We start from the raw sequence: 23,594 nt of genomic DNA, 5'->3' as shown, positions 1-23,594 counted from the left end.
CTCCATTTACCAAAAAGTGCACTGTCTCCCTGAGCCCGCAAATAACATGCAAACAGGCAGCAGCAAAATTCACTCCTTCAATATTCTTCTGAGCACCAACATCCAGTAAGAACTGACACTTCCCCGCCGGCCTCCACTGTTCTAATGACTAATTTTTGAGGAAATGGATCTTTAAACTAGTGAAGAGAGACGAGGCAACGACTGAAGGTCGGGGAGATGCCCACAAGAAAAGAGAAGGAGGAAAAGACAAGATAAACGGGAGACGCAATGGCAGCCAAGGGAAAGAACTGTCATTTCGGCCCTTTTTGTGCTCTTAAGCTCTGCCTCAGGAGCGACCTCGCGCCCTCCGCGGAGCGGGGAGGCCGCAGCCGGTCCCGGCTGCCACCCCGGGCAGCCCCGCGGAGCCATTTCCCCGCAGCGGCTTCCAGCCGGAGGCCGCGGCCGAACCGGGGGGGGGGGCCGGGGAGACGCAGCCGGCTGCGAGACGAACTTGTGTAACAGGCTCGGGGAAGAAACCGTTCCTCCGCCGCGCCCCCGCTGCCTCCTCCCCTCGCCGGAGCCCGCCCGTCTCCGCTCCTCCTTTGCAGCCAATGGCACTAAGCGAGGTGGCTGCATGTGGTGGCGCGGACCCAGCGCCCGGGCTGGGAGGAGAGGAGGAGGCAGCAGCAGGCTCCGCTCGCCGCTCGCTCCCGTCTCCGGGCGCTCCTCCTGCCAGAGGCGGCCGGCCGCACGCCGCCCGCCCCGAGCCGCCCCTCGGTCCCTCTTCCCCCGCCGGTACCTGCAGCATGGACTCGGACTCCGGGGAGCTCAGCGAAGGCGAGCTGGTCTCACCCGCAGGTAAGGGGGGGCCCGCTGCCGGACGGACCGGTGCCGCCGAGCCCCGCGAGCGACAGGGCTGGGGGCGACTGCGGGAGGGAAGGGGTCTCCCCCTCGCTGCCTCTGAGGCGGCTGCAGGGCAGGGCTGCGAGGCTGGGCGCTGAGGAGAGATCGCCGCCGTCCCGCGGCTGGCGAGCGGGTCCCTGCCGCCCCGCGCGAACCCTGAGGTAACGCGGCCTCGCGGGAGGGCAGGCACCGGCAGAGGCGAGAAGCCTCCCCTTGCCCCTCCGCCCCGCGGGCGGTGCGAGCGGTAACCGGCTCCTCCGGCGGCTGCTCGGGCAGAGGCAGCCCGCGGGAGCGGGAGGGGTGCGGCCCGGCCCCGGGCTCTGCTCTGCCCCGGCCAGCCCGGGGCAGGGGAAGAGAGCTGCCCTGAAGAGTTGCGTTCAACCATGACGTGACAGCCGGTTGAATTAGCAGCGTTGGCGTGAATCTGATGCATTGTGCTTCATATCCAGAGGCTGCAAAGTTTTTTGGGTTTGGTTAGGGCGATTTTACTGTCGCTCCAGGACCACAGCACTTAGCCCGTGTGCAGAAAGGGAGACTCCCCCTCAGCGGCTGGCGCGCAGGGCCCTCGGGCTGCTAGGCTTTTGTTTTCAAGTCCTAACTTGTCACCAAAAAACATAAAAATGCTGCTGACTGCTGCAGCCCGCATAGTTCTTGGATGAGACAGAAGAAAAAAAAAAAAAGATCTCTCCTGCCACTTCCAAATCTCCACATTCCTGCATCCTACGCGAAACAAACCATCGCTGATGTGCCATAGTCAAAGGCTGTCCTGCACGAACAGTAAATGGGGACGATAAACTTGTGTGAAATCCAGCATACATAGAGGTAGGTTTGCTCTACCAGCACAGCATGCGTCCCCGTGCTGGTCCGCAGAGAACTGCTATCAGCTCAAGGCCAACCCCCCTTCCCCACGCACCTCTCTGGGTCTCCAACTCTTCTCCAGTCCGTGGTGTTACCCTGCCGTCAGCAGGGCAGGCTGCAGCGGTATCACACACACGGCTGGCAAGCGACAGACGCTGGGCGATTACTGACGCTAGGTGCAGAAGGGACCTGTTTGACCTCCAGCTTCCCATGGTGGAAGCGGCAGGCACCTTCTCTGAAGCCATTTAACTGGCATCAGACACAAGTAAGCGCAATTGGAATGATGCCTGAAGTTGTCCTAGTGATCATAATAAATCCAAATGGTAAGTTACCGTGTTACGTTACGAGATCTTCTTTTGAGAAAAACCTTTTCACCATGATCTGTCCAGTTTAGACATGTCCTTTATCCCAGCTGGCACCTCCTCCCACCCCCAAAAAGAAAGGTTTCAACACCAAACAATATTATAACTACAACAGAGGAAAAAAAATGCCAGATATTTTGTGAAATATTAACTGTCCTATTAATACAGCAGTGACAAACAATGGTAGGAAGTCATAAGATAAATGGGTGTTATCTTGTCTAGTCTCCCAGCAGAACAGGATTTTATAGCATAGTCTTAAATCCAAGTCAGTTTTAAATATTAGGGGTATTTACTCCTGATATCTTGCTTTGTATTTTCTTACTTGAGATCTTGAGAATGAAATAAGACTAGCAACAGGTCATAGAGCTCCTTATATTCATAAAGCTCCATTGGGCTGAACTTACTAACAAAGACCACCAACAGCTATACTTTTTCATCTAAATATTCAAAGCAGTGCACAAAGCGCAAGTTACAAACATTACATTTATAGACAAAGTAATGTAATTAGTTCCTGCCAAAAACTTACTCCTGTTCTGCATAGGATTTTCTTTTTAAGTATGCTTAGAGATGGCCATAAGTACTTTTTATGTCATCACTTGCTAGCTGCCAAGAGTTAATGTTCATCAGTCTCCTCTCTTCTTTTCTATTCCTTCTTTGTACTAAGAGAAGAAAAATCTGGTATTTTGACCATACATGGCAGATGCCTATGCAGTAGAATAAAATTGGAATGGAGCAAAAACTTGGTGTTTTTGTCTTAACCAGTTGCAATCATTTTTTCTGCACTGAAGAATTACTTGCTGTTTGTATCCCCCATCCTCTTCTGAAAAATACATTTTTGCTAGATTTCATTTGGTCCTTTTTCTGTACTCTGCCATATGTACAGTGCAGTATCTCTCTGTACGTGGGTGTTCAGCAGTCACGCTGTCAGTCACTGTTGCAGGCACAGAAGCTGAGGGGTTATAGTGTGGGATTCAGTCACCACCTTGTTCAGGGAGGTGCCGCACCCCACAGATCCCAGTGACCAGGGGCATTCTGCCTGCAGTTTATAGGGCCAGCGGAGTGCCTCAGAGAAGTATTTGGGATTAAGTCCTAGTAATGGTTCGGTTTTGGCCACTGATTTTTAGAACAGCTAGGATTTTTGTACCAAAAGTGACACCAACTTGGATGTTTAGCTTACTCTCTTCATTACCGGCCTTCACACTTCCAAATTTGTAAAGCAACGACTTCAGCTTACACAGTTAAAACTCCTTGTAGCCATTGCCCGCTTCTTAGGTTGTCCGATTGTTCAAGCCCAGCTTGATACAGTTAACTTTATCACCAGGGCTCCATGACGCTATAGCAATACAGATGTTTAAAAACATATCCCATTTAAGGGTTTGTGCTACTCATGCAATACTTGTTCAGCCTTTTGCTCTGTGCTGGTGGAACAGCACCCCTGCCATTCCTGGGACTCACACGGGTGTGCACAGGACAGGAGGCTACCTTGCACACCCCCACCATCTGCCACACACGCTTGGCTTCCAAGAGCCAGCTGGAGCCTTACTCTGAGATCCCAGCAGCCGCGTTTCCTTTAATAGCCCACTTAACGCTGAGTCTCCAAGGAGGCAGAAGTATTTTTTTTCCGTATTTATTCTGAACATGTTGTCATGATAGCATCTTCATATTTCTTTGGTGCAAACAAAAAGCTCCTTATATGTGAGTAGTGCAAGATGTTAGCTATACTCTAAAACAAACCAACAAAAAGCACCACACCTCTGCACACAAGAACATCCAGCTCCACGGCCTTGGCTTCCACAAGTCTCCTCACACCCATCCATTACTGCTTTGCGTTTGAGTTGTCTGTATAGTCAAAAAGGTCTTTTGTTTTTTCAAGAGTTACTCATGAGACTGACCCCTATCAGGAGCATCAAATAGGTCTTCACGATTCTGAGAAAATTGTTATCTTGTAATGCAAAAGAAAAGTTACACACTTACTAGCACTTCCCTCAGTGAAATTTCTTGAGTTTTACTGTACATATGACTAGTCACATTTCTTTTCCTGTCCTGTAGATAAGCTTTTGAGAACTAAACAGGTAATCTTAAAATAGAACATTGTTCTCATTTTTTAACGTCCACCTATTGAGAAGTTTTTTAAAAAAAACCCTCTTCAGTAGAGCAATGGACTACTTTTTCCCAGCTCTTTCCTAGGCAGCCTACCGCATGAAAGTATGATCCTTGTGCCATCTTTCAGAGTAAGATTTCACAAAAATCCAGGTCATCACCAACAGCGATGGTTTTGCAGTGGATTTGGAGATCCTGCATGTAAGAGAAAGGCAGTGGCAGACCTTTATTTGGCATGCCTTGTCCTAGGTTCTCTGGCTGAAACAGGCAGGAATTTGGCCATATAGCTTTTATGCAGTACTGATTCTAAGCCTTTCTACAAGCTACTAAGTCAGAACATAGATTTCCATGTTTATTTTAATGGAACTGTTATGTTATACTATTAACATATGATAACTGGAGGCTAAATTGCCTGTATGGTCTTTGAAACAATACAGATTATTTTTATGACGTTTAACATTCTGGAGAGTAAACTGTTGCTGGTCCCTTCTCTGGCTTTCCTCCCACTGAAGTCAAAAGACATTTGGCCTTGGAAAGAGAGCAGCTTGCACTCCAAGTAGAGCTCTAAACTGGTGACAGGATTTTTTTTTTTGTGAAACATTAACACTGTGGAGCCTACAACTTTGTACGATGCCAGGGATAACAAAATGAAAACAACCTTATCACTAGGCTTGCATCCATAAAGGCAGCGGGAGTCTTACTGTCTTCAATAGGGCTAAAATCTTACCCTTCAACTCCTGGCACAAAAATATTAACGCATTTAAAAATATTTGATAAGTTATCTGAACTCTACCTCAGACAATAAATATATACTTAGTAAAAACAACAACAGGTTTAAACATCATTTACTGTTGTAAAACAGCCCCAACAAACATGAATAGTTTTTCTGGAGCTGTAATATTATTTGATTTGCAATGCTTAGCAAATAATTTTTTCTGCAAGTTATTTATCACGCTATGTCAACTGCCTGTACTTTTGTGATATTAATCTTTTAAGCCTGTTACATATTTTAATCAGTTTTACAGAGCTAAATGCCATTCAGGAGCTAATATATTCTTGTAAATATAAAATGAATTAGAAAGTGTACTGTAAGATATTTAGCACTTAATTATTTGAGGCATCAGTAACATGCTTATGTGGTATGAAGTGCAAGTGGGCATTTTATAACTCTTTTTGCAGTATCACACTGGTTTATCACGACAAAAGGTATACTTCGCCCCAGGGAATACTTGTGTGTGTGAACAAAGAGGGTTTTGATTTAACAAAGCCTTGTTTTGATTCTACATAAAAAGATCCAAGTCAGATATGCAATAATATTTATTGGACTTTAGACAAGCCAGCAGAAGTGGCAGATAATGGCATGTTGTAAGTAAGGAAGTTAGAAAAAACCAAAAAAACCTATTTTGAGTGGAAGATGCAGACTCTACTGGATGCTTCTGTAATGAAGTGCTTTCTAGCACCTGTCTAATAAAGGGCTCTCCCTTCCCTTCTGCTGGGAAACAAAGGAAAAACAAAAGCTAGTTGAAAAAAAGATGGACAGACAACAGACATGAACTAGCACGTCATGGGAACCCATGCTCCAAACTCTGTTACAGGGCTTTCTAGATCACACTGCAAGCTGAGGGAAGCATGTGTCCAAGTTTCTCGGCCAAGACAGAGCAGGCAAGAGACACTTCAGGATGAGCAGGCAGCAACTGCCTGTAAGAGCAGCAGCTGGGGCAGGCACGTGAGCCAAGAGCCTGGTTGGGCGAATTTTTTTTGATCTCTTTACTGTTCCCTCCAGGAAACACCTGGGCTGCTGATTTACATACAGACCCCTCTTGGGCACAGTGACTGTCAGATTGGGAGCCTTGTCCAACTAAAAAAAAAGAAAAAAGTAAAAACTTGGAAAAGCAAAAAAATCCAATCATGCTGTGATGATAGTAAAGACTGTAAATAATCCCACTTTTGTCAAGTGGAGTAGGCAACTTGGACAAGCAGAATAGGCAGTTTAGTTGAACAGGTCAACTTGTTCAAGCTTCTGTTTTTTAAAATCAAGTGGAAATACAAGCTTCATGAAGCACTGGATTGAAGCCCAAGCTCACCTGGTTGTGCAATAGCAACATCTGTGGATGAGACTGCTACGCAGCAGTAGCTGATAATGTATGAGGTAACAAGTCTTTTCAGTAGCTTTGATAGTTTCTTCCTACTTTTGAGGATGGCATTTGAAAACACGTGGCCTCAAAAGGACTTGTCATCATGGGTGAAGAAGAATCTGACTCCCAGATAGGGACAGCAGGCACATGAAGGATGTTGTGTTAAGTTATTTTAGCGCATAAATATTTGATATGCTTGATCAGAACTACTCACTTTCAGGACAGGGTATGCTAGTGCCACCCAGACACACAAATAGCAGGCAGAGGCCAGCCACAACTTCTCCAGGTCAGAGATAGCCTGTTTCTCAGGCAGGGAGGTTGATTTTACACTTACGTGAATGATGGTTGTAAGGGGCTCTCCATAGCCCCAAACTGAGCGGTTCCCACCTGAAATTATGATGCTGCTAGCAGTCAGCAAACAGAAAGCCTCTGCTTTTTCTACTATGTGGATATGGAGAAGCCTTGGTACAGGAATTTATGATGCCAAATGAGGTTCACAGATAGGAACATGAAGCAATAACCTGCCACACAGCAGTCATTGACCATTCCCATCTGCCTTGCCAAAGGCCTGGGATGAGAGCGGGTTCCATTTGATGTGATATTTTGGCAATAGTGGATGACCTGTACAAGGCAATGAGTGCATCTCCTCAAAAACCTCACACTTCCCGTCTGAAGTAAATCTTTTATCCTTTCTTCTCATCTACACCAAAGACTAAGAAGTCATGGTAGGAGTAGTAGGTCACCCGATTTTTTTGGTAACAGAAGAACAAAGCTATAAATCCCAGGTAAAAAGGAAAACTGTAGGCCAGATAGATGTGAAAGAGTTCTGGAGGACCTGGCCTGCCTGAGAAGGAGCCTTTTGTATTTGCATTTTACCCACACCATCAGCCTCGGGGTGACAGGCCCTCCCAGGTCCCAGGAAAGTAGGAGAACCCTATAACTTTCTCAGAGCACTCACTATCTTTTCTAGTAAACTAAGCAGGACCTGGCTATGGGCCCAAGCAGTGGTACACAATCCTTTAAACTGTTTATCTATTAATGTACTTCCTGGCACTGTTTCAGCCCATGCCAGATAGCCTCCCACAAAATGTCCTGGCATGAGACGGAGGATAACAGTGGCCAGTATGAATTAAACAACATTTGGAGTGTGGGAAAGAATTCAGCTTGCATCCAGATGGTAGTACGATGCATGTACAACAGGTTCTGTCCCAGTTTATTTGCAGACATAGACCCCGTGGTCAGAGCAGCGTGCAGATATTCTTCACTATTACCGCGACTTCTGGTGCACTGCTCACAGCTGTCCAGGCTGTTGGGCTGCTTGTGGACCTCGCTCAGGGCAGCTGCCTTGGGCCAAGACCTGGGTTTGGAGCCTTGCCCAAGTGTGTTATTTGCTGTTGGTCTGCAGAAATCTCTCTGCCAATTAGATTATGGGAGGGCATCTTACAGGCTGACAAGTCTAGATGAAGGAGACTCATGGGAAGCCGAGACTAACTTGTTGCAATAATTATGACTTTATACCCAAGACTCAAAGTTCTTGAAAAGCCAAGCTGAGCTCAGACACTGGCTGATTTTTCTGCTCTTTAAAGGCAGCCATCTTTAATGAAAAAGGCTGAGAAAGAGCAAAAGTCCCTTTACTGTCCTTTCCAGTGGTCACTAATCCCTCCTTGGTAGAGATTCTGTTTTAAGTCAAGTTTTATCAGTTGGTTCTGTCTAGCCTTCCTACAGAGGAACAGAGTGACCAGTCTCTCTGTACAGATACAGGTTTTGGCTAACATCTGTTGATGTAACAACAGAAAATAGAGCAGGGAGATTACTCCCATCTATGATATGAAACAAACTTCACCATGAAGACATTCCCTTTGGTCTTCTCACTGGTGCTAGTTTAATATGAAAGGTAATCTTCTGAAACACAAATAATAAAAGTGAGCAGAATACCTCACTACCACCAATGAGCATCTCATTTCTGGCATTAACTTTTTTTATCCAAGCAGCTTGTGTTACAGGAAAAACTAAATTGTGTCTCTCTTTGAAGAAATGTATTAACACTATTACTGTGTTACTGTTTCCTTTCCAAATAGTTGTCTGTTTACTTTTAGAGCACATAGTTTACATGGTCCAATCACTGACAGTTGCAGATCAAACAAATACAAGTTTCTTGGACTTTTCAAAGTGAGGTTTTTGAGGGGTTTTTTTGTTTGTTTTTAATTAAGATAACCATCTTTCAGATTATTTTTCCAACAAAACCTCTGTGCCATATAGTGTTATGCCAGGTGAACATCTGTGGTTTTTGTTTACTTGCATTTAATTTTAGCTTCGTGTATTTGTGCATCGTTTCCCCTTCACTCCCAGAAGTCAGAGGGAAGTAGGTTAAAGGTATCAAGAGCAACCTTCATGTTCACTTCAAAGCAAGTTATAGCTGGCGCCTCACTGTTCTGATACGTTATTTCACTAATGATCTCCCCTGTTAGGAGAAATCATAGAATCATTGAGGTTGGAAAAGACCTCTAAGATCATCGAGTCCAACCATCGACCCAACACCACCATGCCCACTAAACCATGTCCCTAAGCGCCTCATCTACACGTCTTTTAAATACTTCCAGGGATGGGGACTCAACCACTTCCCCGGGCAGCCTGGTCCAATGTTTCACCACTCTTTCAGTAAAGAAATTTTTCTTCACATCCAATCTAAACCTCCCCTGGCACAACTTGAGGCCATTTCCTCTCGTCCTATCGCTTGTTACTTGGGAGAAGAGACCAACACCCACCTCGCTACAACCTCCTTTCAGGGAGTTGTAGAGAGCGATGAGGTCTCCCCTCAGCCTCCTTTTCTCCAGGCTGAACAACCCCAGTTCCCTCAGCCGCTCCTCATAAGACTTGTTCTCCAGACCCCTCACCAGCCTCGTTGCCCTTCTCTGGACACGCTCCAGCACCTCGACGTCCTTCTTGTAGTGAGGGGCCCAAAACTGAACACAGTATTCGAGGTGCGGCCTCACCAGTGCCGAGTACAGGGGCACGATCACTTCCCTACTCCTGCTGGCCACACTATTGCTGATACAGGCCAGGATGCCATTGGCCTTCTTGGCCGCCTGGGCACACTGCCGGCTCATGGTCAGCCAGCTGTCAACCAGCACCCCCAGGTCCTTTTCCGCCATGTTTAGTAGTAGATGCAATTTTGTGGGAGGCTAATGTTTAGTAGTAGATGCAAAAATAATCAGTACAGTCATTATGACACACAGCTACCGGATTTCTTAGAAAATGATAAAGAATCAGTGAAGAAAAAATGTTGCCTCGGATTACAGATTTAGGAATGGGATAAAAAGTTCAAGCCTAAGTATATGCAAAGACCACTTCCACAAGCTTTGTAGCGTGCCAGTATGCCCCATTCTTACCAACTTGGACTAACTGGTGCCCTTTAAATATACCAGGCTCCATATAACTAAGAGGAAGTTTTTGTTCAGTGATTAAGCCTCATGTCTATCAGAAACGAGCTTCTATCGTATAAATCTAGCCTGACCTCAACTATGGGGTCTCTCTTACCTGTATTTGTTTTTAAGAGTCTATTTCCATGCCAGTTCTTAAAGGTTGGTATCATCCTGCATAAGAAGGAATGTCATAACACTTTGTATCCTTGGGGCAGATACAGCTGAGATTTCACCCTTGCCTGCACTCCTGCCTGCCCCCCCCCAAAAAAAAAAAACAACACACCAACACACACAAGAACAACAAAAACTAAAAAAAAAAAAAAGAAAACCAACCAACAAAAAAACAGACCAGTACATTCATCCAAAACAGTCACCACTGGCATTTCTCCACAAGGCGCTTCCCCTTACAGAAATCATACAGAATTGATGGAAAGCCAAGAATAAATCATCTTAAGGACAGATGAATACCAGTGTTCTCCATAATTCCACTATTTAACTTTAAAATTTTGATTAAATCAGACGCCTGAGGGCTTAGAGCAGTCCCAATACTTAGCTGTTAATCAGCTGGTATCTGTTTATCCTCCAGACAACAGTATCTCATGTAGTTTTGAGGCTGATTTCCTAACTGTGAACTAGGGTTCTTTTTAACTAGTTGGTATCATTCACTTCAACAAGGTCAAGAGAAAGCGGTGCTGATTTTACTCAGCGCTAGGTGTTGAAAAGCATAGTTATCAAGAGACAAAAAATAGCCACTTTCAATGTTATGTTGCTACATGCAACAGCTTGTGCTTGTAAAAATGGCTGTTTTGACTACATCAAGAACGGTGAGTGGAACTGCACCCTGGGAGGACATGCAGAAATGCCTCATGCTTTGAAAAAAGGCCCGGCACACACAGCATACTGTGGCACGCAGGAGGCAAGGAAGGTCAAAAGCCCCTTGCACCCTCCCTTTGACTGCCACATGCTGTCAAAGAGGCTAAGTCCCTCGCTGGAATGCGGATGCCAAGATTTTGGCTATATTCTCCATCTTCTAACCTCTAGAATCTTTTTCAGTTCTTTCTCTTTCCACCCATCCTCACCTTTTACACTAATAATTTGTTTGTGTTCCTCCTCCAGATACCCACATCTTTCTAGCACATAACTGATCTCATTTCCCCTCGGAAAATGTGCCTCAGCCAACATGCTACTCTTTTGCAAGTCTCAATTCGTCCAGTATTGAACTGATTCTTCTTCCTTAACTCATTTCTTCTCAAATATTCTTGGGTTTACGATTTCTGTCACTATGAAAGGGAGTAAATCCTGTCAGGTTATATTTCATGAAAGGGAAATCTAATGGGAGTAAGGTTCTGTCTTGTCTTTATAATTAGAGGTATTAGAAACAGATTTGCCTTGCCAGAGGAGCTAACCTGCCTCCTCTGGCAAACAAACAATACAGACAGTGGGCTTGCAGACAAGATTGGTGTCATCTTGATTAGCAAGGCATGTTGATAACAGGAAGGTTAATTTGATTTTGAAATACTGAAACAGGTAGATGCAATATTTGCCAGAAAGTGAGAACACAACAGCGTCTCCACAGATAACAAGAGCCTCCCTGTTTCCAGAGTGGATTCCTGAACAAACACCTACTTGGAGAAACAGTATATCCTCATACCCGTAAGATCAAATCATCTGGCTTCAATAGCAGGTCCAGGGGAGAACTGCGTTTCTCCCCAGACACAGCAGCCTATGTCTGCCACTGATCAAATAAGGTCAGAGGAGGACACTGCTTTCTAGTGACATAGCTTAACTACAAGGAGTAAAGGAAAGTAGAGCCTAGCCCTTTTGCAGAGTATTGTGATGAACCATGGCATGCAGATCTCCCCCACCCACATTTACCAATATATTTTCTTAAAAGTTCTAATAATTTTTAATGAAAAGATATTGCAAGAGGATTCAGAGAGGTTGCCTCTAGAAAGAAAGAAGCTTTCACCTTCACAGCTGTGAAGAGGCAGTGAAGGTGAGATATGCTTCTAGAAACTAAACTTTTCTTCACTTAGGACAAGAATGCCTCTTTCAATGTCCTTCTGCCAATGAGACAAGGAGGAGAGCACAGAAATACGTCAAGAGAGGCTTTAGAGAAAGGACTTGAAGCAGGGGAATTGCCAAGATGGTGCAGGTTCACCAGAACACCAATACAGCACCTGCATCCACCTTTCCACTCCACCACTGACCTGGCTGAGCTGTATCAAACTCAAGTCAGAGCTGAGCCTGCCCTTTGCAGGGCCAGCAGCCACCCTGACACCTAGGTTTCATCTTCCATCACCAGGGTGGCTAGAAACAGGGTCCTCATTTTCCACCACAGCAACTCTCTGGATCGCTAACCCTAAATGCCAGACCCACCTCATTTGTCCTCGGTCTTGTGTGTAATCTGCCAGAACACAAGAGGACACACAGTCCTGCCCAGCAGACAGGGAGACAGAGAATGCACAGCTCTGCCCTGGTGCAGCCCTTCCCCACTTGCATGGTGCGGCACAGCAGGAGTGACATGCTCACATTACATGATTTTGCAGCCAAGATGTCTGTGCAGCTTTCAAATTCCCAAGAGCTATGTCTACACTTGCCCATCCATGTACGGAAGATGACTAACACTTGCTCTTGCACTGCTTAGAGCTCTGTGTGTTTACCTTTTAGAACTTCTCTAGGAAAACACTGCCTTAGCAACAGTGGAGAAGTATTAAGACAGAGACAAGTGATGTGTAGGACGAGAATTTAGGGTGATGGTGGGGGGAACCATTATTCAGTGTTTTCTATATTTTCATAGAACAGTATTTAATTTCCTTGAAGTTACTGCAGTCAATGACAAGGAAAGAAAGGTGCATATGAAATACCTCTGGCCGTGCACTGAAATAAAGTATGATTAGACATACCAAACAACCAATGCAGGCAACTACAGACTGTGCGATTTTTTAATTATATACTCATTACTGAAACAGCTTTTCTATATTTGTAGAGTTCTTTTTCCTCATAGCCACATTTGATGGAAATTCAGATGCATGTGTGCCATTATGTTAAACAACTAATTCTGAAATACTTCATTTCTTTCCTCACTTTTACAGACATTAAAGCAGTAGTTACGCTTCTTAATAGGGATTATAATTTAGGGACAGTTGATGCCTATGCTTAGTCACTTCATCAATGACTAAAATACAAATTCTGTCTGCTCTACAGATCATGCTTTATTAAGGAGATTGAAAACAAATCTTTAAATAAGTACTTCGCTTACTTTTAAAACAATGTGACTTCTTTACCATGATAGTGATAAAAATACACGACATGATAAAACTCATAAAACTTTCACAGCAATTTTGTTGCTGAAAGTTTTACAGCTATCTACTTGAATTCATTTAGTTTGAAACTTGCCTTGGTCTAACATTTTTTGGGGCTGAAAACTTTTTTTTTTTATACAAACAGCATATGATTGAATATAACTAAGCTTTTTTATACATATGTAAAGTGGAAAAAAATAATTTTCCTTAAGGAAGGAAATGCTATATATAGAAGAAAAGCTAAATACTTTCAAGTCATAGGCTTCAGTAGGTTTTTTGACATCATCCCTAGAGAGGCAGAAATACAACAAACAATATAAAAGCAGTTTCCTTCATAGGAGTACACAGAACATCAGAAAGAGCTTAGTAAGTACAAAGAACAGTGTTCTGCAGAATGGAAGTCATTATCCTGTTGGTTCACAGTTTTCACTCTAGTAATGATCACACCCTGTTACCGCGAATGGGAGGTGTACACACATCAGTAGCTAAGACTTTAAAGCTAAGTTTTAAATATTTTTAACAAATGTCAAGACCTGAATAAGTCATAGAAGGTGTAGGCTCTGCAACTCGAGAGGTACAGTGTGGAATAACAGCTCTGGGGAAGAAAAGAATGTCATGGGGATTTTTGTGCCATCAAAGTTGCAGACTGCTACTGGGGATAAATCAATCTCTGCCTCCCCATAGTTGCCCCTGGGGAGCACGGTGGCTGGGAAGCTGCCTCCCTATGGAGAGCTGCACACAATGCTGCTGCTACGCTGGGAAAAAATCTGCCTCTTGACCTTTTGCAACTCTTTCTCAGGCCTTGAGGGTAGCACACCTGGATTGTGCCAGGAGTTGGAGCACGTTCTCTTGTTGGGGTTTTTCTGTTTTGTTTTCAGCAGATCCACCAAAAAAAAAGCAACCAAAAACCCCACATTTATATAGGCAGACACACATAAAATTGGTATTTGAAGTTACTTTCACTTGGGCTTATATATACACACACCCCTTTCATGATGGTAAGGGGGAAACAGAGACTAGCTTGCCTAAAACAAACAATTTGCAGTGAAATAGCAAATAAAATTTAATCTCGGGACAGTACTACCCGAGCCAGTGAAAGCAGGTTGACGGATTCTGCAATAGCACAGTTACTCAGGTAGAGCAGACATCACAGAGGAAATGCTAGATGGCTACAGTTAAAGGGTATAGGGAGGATACTCCTAGGATATGCCCAGATTTCAACAGATGGAACGCTGGTTTGGGGTTTATGTAATTCAGAGCTGTTCTAACAGAGTACACAGGGAGAGACATGTGCAAAGTAACAGAAAATGGCAGTATTTAAGAAGCTTCACCATGTTTCCACATGCTCACTTGGAAAAAGATGGAAAGAAAATATCCGAGTAAAGTTTTCCAGTTTTTTTTTTTCCTCTTTTCAGTTTTTCCATCTTTAAAAAAAACAAACAAACCACAAAACCAAACAGTGGCAGGATTCTTTTCTTCATGTAACATCCCAGTAGGTGTGTGTACTAGTAATACTATATTCATATTAAGCCTGGACTTCCATATTAACAGTTTGTCCACCAATTTAATACATTGTAAAAGGTATCTGTCATTTGTATATCTTTTAAAACAAACTTTGCCACTTTAGATTTCTGGTAAGTAACACCTTCCTGAATTTCAAAGCAAATAGGATTTGAAATTTAAGGACATTGTAAAGATACCGGTCTAATTTCTTTGTGCAACCTCCCATATGATATCCTTTCAAAATCTGATGGTTGAAGTATTGGACTGACAGCAGGGTCTTAATCACAGCCTTAAGCAAGTACTTCAGTTGTGTCTAATTCTCCTCCCATTCCTGGGCCGCTTGGTCTGTTTACCTTTACTATTTTTAGGTCAGGAGTGTTTTTCATTATGAGTTTGTGCAGTAAGAACCCCAAGATGTTTTCTTAAAAGCTAATAAATACTAAGATCAACGGACTGCATGGTCACCGCAGGTACTTTTATAGGTGTACTATGAGAGAACATCCATCCCTGAGAAAGAAGGTGCACCTCCGCAGTTAACACATCTTAAATATGAAAGATACATATGCATTCAATATGGTATTTCAGAAGTCTTTCATAAAAGGCTGCAGTTTTGAGAACTGATTTCTCTTAACCACGCTTGACTTTTTGTCATATTAAACAGATGACTGCAATTATTTTTCAATAAGCAGTGCTACTGCATATGATAAGACAAGAAAGGAATATTACAAACAGAAGTAGAAAATTCATATTTTTTAGAAATTCAACTAAAGAGAGAACACTCATGTTTTTCCCCCATCTTTCCATTTGCCTCTGATTCCAACTGTCAAGCTCTCTGACACTGAAAGCATGTTTGGAATAAAAATAGAACGCACAATTTGAAACTATCAGGTGTTGCTTTGTTTTGCTTTTCCCTTTAATACATGAACCTCTTACTGAAATGAGGAAAGCTTTTCACCCAAAGAGAATTTACCGGAACAAGATGAGTTTGGCAGAATTAATGTGCTCGTGACTGCTGGCATATTTTCCAATACAAGTCTTTCAAAATACAGTGTGGGATCAAGCACAAAAAGAGATCCTGATCAAGCGATAGGACGCAGGCTTTCTTCCATGACTGTGATACACACACCACTGTAAGACCACAGACTCCCTAAAAAACCCACTGTAAGTCACAGAGTGAAAAGTATTCCCCACAGCACGTAAAGTCACTCTGTTTTCTTCTTAACCTGAGTTTCAGTTCTTCCACATAAAACAGTTTGTATGGACTTTGCATACGTAACCCACCTACACCATAATCTTCTCAAGAGGTTGCTTGCTGCCAAGCTCACTTGTGTGCAGGCCAAGGAACATGGACATTTTCCGATCCTGTCTGTTAAGACTTTTCTGCAGGAAGCTGGCTTTCTGGGGCGTGAATTTGTGCTTTAAAACCATCTGTAACAAGATCCGGTAACCTGGCACTAAACCTCCAATTCTAGAAAGCCAGATGAAACCTGTCCTGAAACGTAACAAACTCCAAAATTAGGTCCACCTGAGGCATAGCCTTTCATTAATAGAGCTCCGACAGTCATCTTGCCTGTAGAAACACAGGTTGAAGATTTACTAGTAAACAGCTGTAGTGGATAATGTTGTTTTCCTTCTCTCACTTCTCAAGTTCAGTTTATTTAATCTAGAAATGAAATCACTACAGGACAATGTTTTCCCCACACACACATACTGGAAGTTTGCTAAAGTTAGTTAATGCACACAGGGATCAATGTCTGCTGGAGACAGCACAAGAAGCACTCAGCGTATTTGCAGCCAGGGAGATTTAGTCTGACATTAGGAGAATATTTGTAACTGTAAGCTACTGCATTAAGCTATGAAGGGATGTTGGTTTATAGGAACAGATTAGACATTTATCTCTTCTGCTAGTCTTATCTCAGCTAAAAGAATGGATTAGATGATTGATAAAAAGTTTGTTCCTTCAACCTCATGTTTCTATGATACTGAAACAATACACAGCAATTCAAAGCTTAGTTCAGCAATGTAAACAACGATTTTCTACACCACACCAAATTGTTATCCTGACTTTGCTTTCCATGTGAGCAGACAGAATAACCTTTGCCAAAAATCCGTCTTTAACTCCATCTCATTTTCAACACTGATAATCTTTTAGATACAAGCTCCAATCTTTCTGGAGAGCATCATTACTTCAGTTAATATCTGTGCAGGTTGTGTAGATAGCCCACCAATGCTAATATTAGCCAAACAACCCTTGCTGGCTGCAACTTTAGAGCTTCTGAGCCTTGTTCATTGATCAGTTACCTCATCACCAAGTTGCAGGTGATTTAACACAAACATTGATTTCCCAAATGTAAATGCAGACAGCTCAGTTGCAGAGGCTCAAAAAGACACAGCTGGAAAAATTAAAGAAAACCACTTGATTATTCTTATCCCTCCTTCTCTGCAGCAAGCTGAAAAACCATAGATTGCATTAAACCATGAGATCAGGGTGCACCACTTGCGTGTATCTTGTGTGATCAGATCACATTCACAATCCATTCTCATCTCCCCAGGCTCAATTCAGGTTAACCCCTCCCAGCACCACCTCAGGTGTTACTGACCCTTAATCACTACAGCAGGCACTGCCCTATAGACCACGGACTCCCCTCACCTCTCCAGAAGCTGATGTTCCTCCAGAAGCCAGGTGCAGCCACCTTCTGTGCCAGCTGGCTTTGAAAGCAGAAAAAAAGCCAGTCTAAGTCATCAGCAAACTATACCTGGAGGTCTGTCAATAACCTCTTGTATTTACATATGGCCACTAGCCATTATTGACACCTAATAGCAAACTGCCCCCCCTAAATAATACTAAAATAAAACTATCTCCTGTAGATAGTTGTAGATGCAACTTGCCTAATGCCCACTAGAAACACTTCGTGGGTGTAAGTTACACCTGGAAAAGAGGAAGGTGGATTTCTCTCGCTTAAAGGTACACCATCTACTCCCAGCCTACAGACTGATGACATGTTGTTTTACAGCTTAACGGTGCAGTGAGGCCAGGAGGCAAGTTAATACCAAGTGCAGTTGCTGAGGAGCAGATACACTTTCTGGCAAACCTGACAATGTAGTTTTATATATTGAACATCTGGGTTTTTTATTTTAATCTTGTTATAACAAAGCCATATATAGCAGGAAAAAAAAAGTCTTAGAAAAGTAGAACTGTTCCTGAAGTGACCTAAGATAGACTAAACAGACCATCTATCTTAGGAATCTGATTTTTAACCAGAAAAAAGAAAAAAATGTTAGAACCTATGAATTACAGTTAGCCTTACCCCTTTCTTCAAAGTGCTATAACTTTCCCCTGGAAAAATCTAAGCAGACTGAAGGCGGGGGGGGAAGACTTTTTCACTTACAAGAATGGGTGAAAAACAGTTTGGTAGGTTTTCGGTTACATCTTAACAGATGGAGTATTCCAGGGTCCTGTTGTGAATTCCAGCCTCACCCTTACCCATAAGGGAAAGACTTAAGACACTTCAGCCTTCCTCCCACAGACTTTGGTTTCCATACAAAGTAAGGGAGGTAAGATGCCTTCCAGGTGGTCACTCAACTGAACACTGTGAGGACCAGGTCTTGAGTTGCTCTTCTGAGTCTACAGCCAGGAACACCAAATCTTTCGTTCAGTTTTTATGAACTCAAAATACGGCAAGGCTAAGAAAACAGGCTCTCTTCAGCTCCAGACTACAGAAGGAGAAAGAGATGCAGGCTGCCCTATGGAGATAGGACTCCAAAGCAAGTACGGTCTTGCCTTCCATTTACCTGCAAGCCAGCCTTTAGGAGCGGCAAGTTTGGAACTTGTGAACACAAAGGTTTTCTTAAGTTTTATCATATAGGGGAGACGTGGGAAAAGTCATTTTTCCTCTCAAGGAGGGTGCTACAAAGTCACTCTGGGCTATGCAAGGAAAGCACATCAGAGCAAAATAGTGAAATACAATGCATGAACAAGACTATGCCAATTGCTTTCTGTAGTAATGCTCAGCTACTCTGCTGCCAGAAATAAACTAATCAAGCCTTGATGATATTCATTTGAATATTAAAGGAGTTAAACATTCATCTACCTCATAGATAAAATACCTCAACAGAAAGCAGTTAAAGTATAGTAAAATGGTATTCCCAGGGACCATTGGAGCTTATACTGCAAGAAAACACTCTGTGAACACCGTTTAAGCATGGAGCACGTACTTGCTGACGCTGGTTAATCCAACAGTTTCCTCTCTTTCTTTCAGACTACTAAAGAATATCTCTGCTTTAAACAACAAACAAACAAAATGGTAAACCACACAACCTAAACAAGCAAAAATTCAGACACTGCCAAACTAACCTTAATATCAAAGTCACAGAGTAAACAGAAGTCCTTTAAATACATAATCAGACAGACTGGTGGATGTATTACCACACAGTGCCTTCAGAGGTGACTCCTTGGTTCATGCAGGACTTTGCAGAATGCCCTGCCAGACACCACTGTAAGTTTATGACTAAAGAATTACAGCTTCACATTTTTATATGTTTAGATTGGCTTCTTTCAGGGGGAAGAAAAAAAAAAAAATCCACATACACAAGCGGTTGGATCCATTCTCAGTTCCCTGAGATAACGAAACAAAACTGTAGTGATCACCCAGACAAACCCTGGGTCTACCTGTGCTTGCTGCCAGAGCAATGCAGAAGGACCACAAAAACCCTATACGTGCTCTGTAGCACCCTGAGAAAGCTACTGTCTTTTGCAGAGGTTTTCCATGCAGGCCCCAGCATACTATTGTAGGCTGCACAGAACGATCACCAAGTCAGACCAAGGCTCCTTCCAGCCCAGTACACAACCTCTCACAACAGCGAATGCCCAAACAAGAAGAACAAAGTACATTACAATACCAGCACAAAAATTTCTCACAGCCTCCAACAAGTAACAACCCCAAGACCTCCCAAGTTAGAAGACATGCCAGCGGTACCAAGGAGCTGCACACCCACCTCACAAGTTGTGCATCCTGTGTTCCAGCCTTCCACCACCGCCATCTCCTCCACACTCCCCTGCGGCAGATAACACCCCCTCCTCCCACCTCTTTTCCTTTTCAAGCACGAGGTGCAGCTGGTCAGTGAAACCCTTGATTTGCTGATGAGGAGCACCTTGTGCTATGGGTGAGGCAGCAGCAAGGCACTTTGGCCTGGACTCTCTCCTAGGAAGGTCTCACCGCAGAAAGGCTGGCCAAGTACCATGTTGCATCCTGGCACCACTGTTCTTCCCTCATTCTGTGCCAGATGCATTTCCCATGACAGGCTGCAGCTCTGTCTTACACACTGGAGGTGAAGACATGGGGCTTTTGCATCCTGGTAGGGGTTGTGACCCTCAGGTTAGCCATGAGACTATCAATAGTTCCACAGACCTCCGTCCCTTCCAGCTGGGGCTTTCCCAGCTCCAGAGGCTGTGAGAAGCAGCAGCGTTACCATGCGTATCTCCCATGACTGCACATTCTGTGTGTCTCGGATGCATAGACCAAAATCCGACTACATGGTTCATGTTATTTTGAGCCATTAATTCATTTTTATCCTCGCTTTGGTACTTTGAAGTCTGCTGTGTGGTTTTCTATTTCAGACATTCCCATGCTCAAAAAGCAAAATATAAATAGGATCGCAGAGACCAGTCTTCCACCCCTTCCAGAGTAAAAATTAAACCTGCAGTACTGACAATGTCACATGCAAGTAAAAATTGCAGAGTAGGACTACATAGCAAGGCATAAAAAGATTCTGAAAGTATTAAGGGAATTTGATTTTTAATTGGGCTTTCAGCTGTCTGTTTTTTAAATTCTATTAATATTTTTGAAAATCAGTGACAGCATTGTTTGTCTTGCAGTGTAAAATTGGTTAATATATGAAGTAAGTATCTTCAGAGTACAGTAAAGCAATTTAAATGCTCAGAATACTTTATTAGCATTATGGGGAAAAACATAATTACCAGTTTTGCTGTTAATAAACTTTGTTTATTGTTTAACACTGAAGCAAGGCCTAACCTTGCAGTGTTAACTTTGGTAAAACTCCCATCAAGTGAGGAGTTAGTGCTAGACATCAGTCATTATGCGGGAAGGAAGCAGGAAAATATTTTTCTAATGAAATTTTATGAGTTTTTTGGAGTAGCTAGTAGGTATTATCAGGTCTGTGGAAATTAAATGCTTAAGTGCCATCTTGGACTGTGAAAATCACAGTTAGAGCCTGCAAGGGACATAGCACTGAAATAGGCAAATGGAAATTTAAAATTAATTTACTATCCCACTGGCAGGTTAGTCTAGGTGGAAGTTCTCAATCTGGAAATTATGTTATTTGGGTCTCCTTTTCACATCCTTCATCTTATCTTTCACGGTTGCTAAGAAACAGCAGCATTACAGTAGAGTAATCATTCCTACTCCATCCTAAATTGTAGTTAATTAGCCCATGTGTGAAGTGGGATTCCTAGCATGACAAGACAGAGAGAAAGTTTATGTTTAAATGCACAAACCAATACAAATGAAGAACTGAGGATTTGTTCTAAATCAAAATGTTCAAATCGCAAAAAGCTTTGGAAAGTTTACATTTCCTGGAATGTTTTATAATACTTGGGTAGAATAAAGGAATCATGATTAGCTGTGTCCCAAAATCTGTCCTTTTCCAGACCTTAATGAAAATTCTCAGCTTGTGTGTGAAATCTGGTGGGTACAACGACAAAGATGACGTGATTGGATAAATGAAAAGAAAATTGGAATTTGTTCTCTGACATGGATAGCATATACAGCAGGAAGAGGTTTACAGCTTTGGAGAAGGTGGGAAGTAAAGGATGCTGCTGGGGTATTTTTTAGAAAATTTGAAGGTATACTTTTTATATGGAAATAAAAATAGAGTCTGGTACAAATAATTTGGGAATAAAAATGTTTAGGTTACACAAATACATCTGATTATCCTTGTCTTCTGCATTTCTTATTTAGCTGAGTAAGTTTAAACATCATGGTCTTGAACAGAAATAAGTCTTGGCTTTGTCATTTGCCAGGGAATTTTCTAATTAGTGCCTTTGTTGTACGTAGCTGTAGTCAAACGATTTTGTCATTTGATTTCCAAACATGAGTGAAAATTGGGTATTTCATTATGAAAGAACAATGAACAAGTGCCTGCTGTTTGAAGCTCAGGACAGATCTGTCATTATCTTCCTAGAAAATTTGTGGTAGCAGTAATACTACTTTTTAACTAAGTCAAGTAAGGGAATTTTAAATACCTCAGAAACTGATTGCTGTGAAAGCCTTTTTTTTTTCTTTTTGCTCTGTACAATTTTATATGGAGAGGATTTTCATAACTTCTGCTTGGAAAGGAAAAGAAAAAGTTGCTTCGGTGTCTTTTCCTTTTTCTTTTCCAAATAGGGATGTTACAGAAAGACCTTTCTAACACAAATGCAATGGACTTCTCCGTTCTCACTGAGCAGAGACTCTCATGGACTGTCTAGGTCCTAAGCGTTAACATTCATAACCGGCTAGATCTGCGCTCTGCTAGACAGCCTTCATTTTAGTGGTTATTTATAAGAGCCAACATGCTATGTGGTGATGGTTTATTAAGCAGGATATACTCTGCAACCAAAAACTGAAAGACACTTTTGTTCAGTATGCTTTGAGAGCTTCCAAATTATAAAAATGTAGACATGTTTAAAATCCTTATTTGTTAAATATACGTGTGTATGTTTGTGTGTGTTGCTATTTCCAGACTGAGATTCAAAAGTTTGATTTGATTATTACTCTGATTATTTCTCAAGCCTCTATTTTCCTTCCTCTCCATAATGGTATAAAGATTGATACATCTTGTAAGAAATCAATAATTATTTCATTTTACTACTGATTGGGATGTCAGAGGGCTTTTAAGATGTATTGTAAATAAACAGTTTGACAGAGGCCACATTGGCTGTGACCCAAAAGAGAAGCTATGGTAATTTTTGGAGCAGCTAAGTGCTATTTTGGAAGAGAGCTGAACAACTAGCTGTTGTCAAAGGGGCAGAAGAAGGTTAAAGCGTACGATCAGCAGGGATGGATGTGGCCCTGACCTGGGGGAGGAGGATACATCGTACAGCCCCAAGCACATAATAAAATGAATGAATTGAGCGGAACTGGGGGTGAAAGGGGGATAAGGCTTTCCCTTCTCCCACTCCTTCCTCTGTCCATCCCAGCTCTGACTGTGAAATTCATATGGTCTCCGTAAGATACACTTCAGTAAGGAACTAAGGTCCATATACTGCTAAGGGCTTATGTTGGCCTTCAGCAATTTGAAGAGTGTTGCAGGGATTCTTTATGTGTTCCATTACCCCCAGATAATGTAGTATCAAGAAAAATCTTCAATGCTAGCCAGAAAAGATTATCCATGGTTGATCGTGGTTGGTAAGAGTTTTACAGAAGCTTGCTGGCTTGTGAGAATGCAGTTTTAAAAAGCATGGTGGATGTTCCACAAAAATCTGTTTAAGGGCATGTGTTTAAAGTACATAAATATGTATTTTAGTGTGCCATTACCCTTTGAATGTCATTGTGAAAATGTAGTGAGGTGTGGTATAATTCAATGAGATGGTGAGTTTTATTGCTGATTTCCAAGTCTAATGCATCGTTTGATTGTAAGGAATGTTACCCGAGGGACTGACAGCCCTACCTGAGCCTAGTACAGTGGCTTTAAATTATCTTTTATGAGATTCATCTGTGAATAAAACTAACCATGAGTTAGAGTAGCTCAACTATAATAATCACAGACTCATCCACTGTCTTCTGAGTGCTCTTTGGCTAATGCCTCTTACTTTTCGAGTAAGAACTGCATTGACCGGGAGTAGCCAGGGTTCTGGCTGCCCATATACAATGTAAAGGAAAAGCAGAGGTATTCTGCAGACAGTCAGAAACTGTCCTCCCCCTACCCAAGGCACGTCATTCACTACCTTAATTCTGTCAGTCTCAGCAAGAACTACCGATGTATTGTCTCCCACGCAGATGGTTGCAATGTCCTAAAAGCATCAATTTA

At 42.7% G+C, this 23,594-nt stretch overlaps 1 protein-coding gene across 1 annotated transcript in view; it reads left to right on the top strand.

The window, feature by feature from the left end:
- Positions 1–616: 616 nt before the first annotated feature.
- Positions 617–23,594, top strand: part of TNFAIP8L3 (TNF alpha induced protein 8 like 3) — a 50,008-nt gene continuing 27,030 nt past the window's right edge. Inside the window, exon 1 of the mRNA XM_076347777.1 lies at positions 617–837. Within this exon, the coding sequence (XP_076203892.1) occupies positions 786–837 (52 nt within the window). The 5' untranslated portion in view covers positions 617–785. The remainder of the gene's footprint in view (positions 838–23,594) is intronic.

Source organism: Aptenodytes patagonicus, chromosome 10, assembly GCF_965638725.1.
Source record: "Aptenodytes patagonicus chromosome 10, bAptPat1.pri.cur, whole genome shotgun sequence".
NCBI lineage: Eukaryota > Metazoa > Chordata > Aves > Sphenisciformes > Spheniscidae > Aptenodytes > Aptenodytes patagonicus.
The sequence above is the reverse complement of the archived record's forward strand: the minus strand, read 5'-3'. Positions and strand labels throughout refer to the sequence as shown.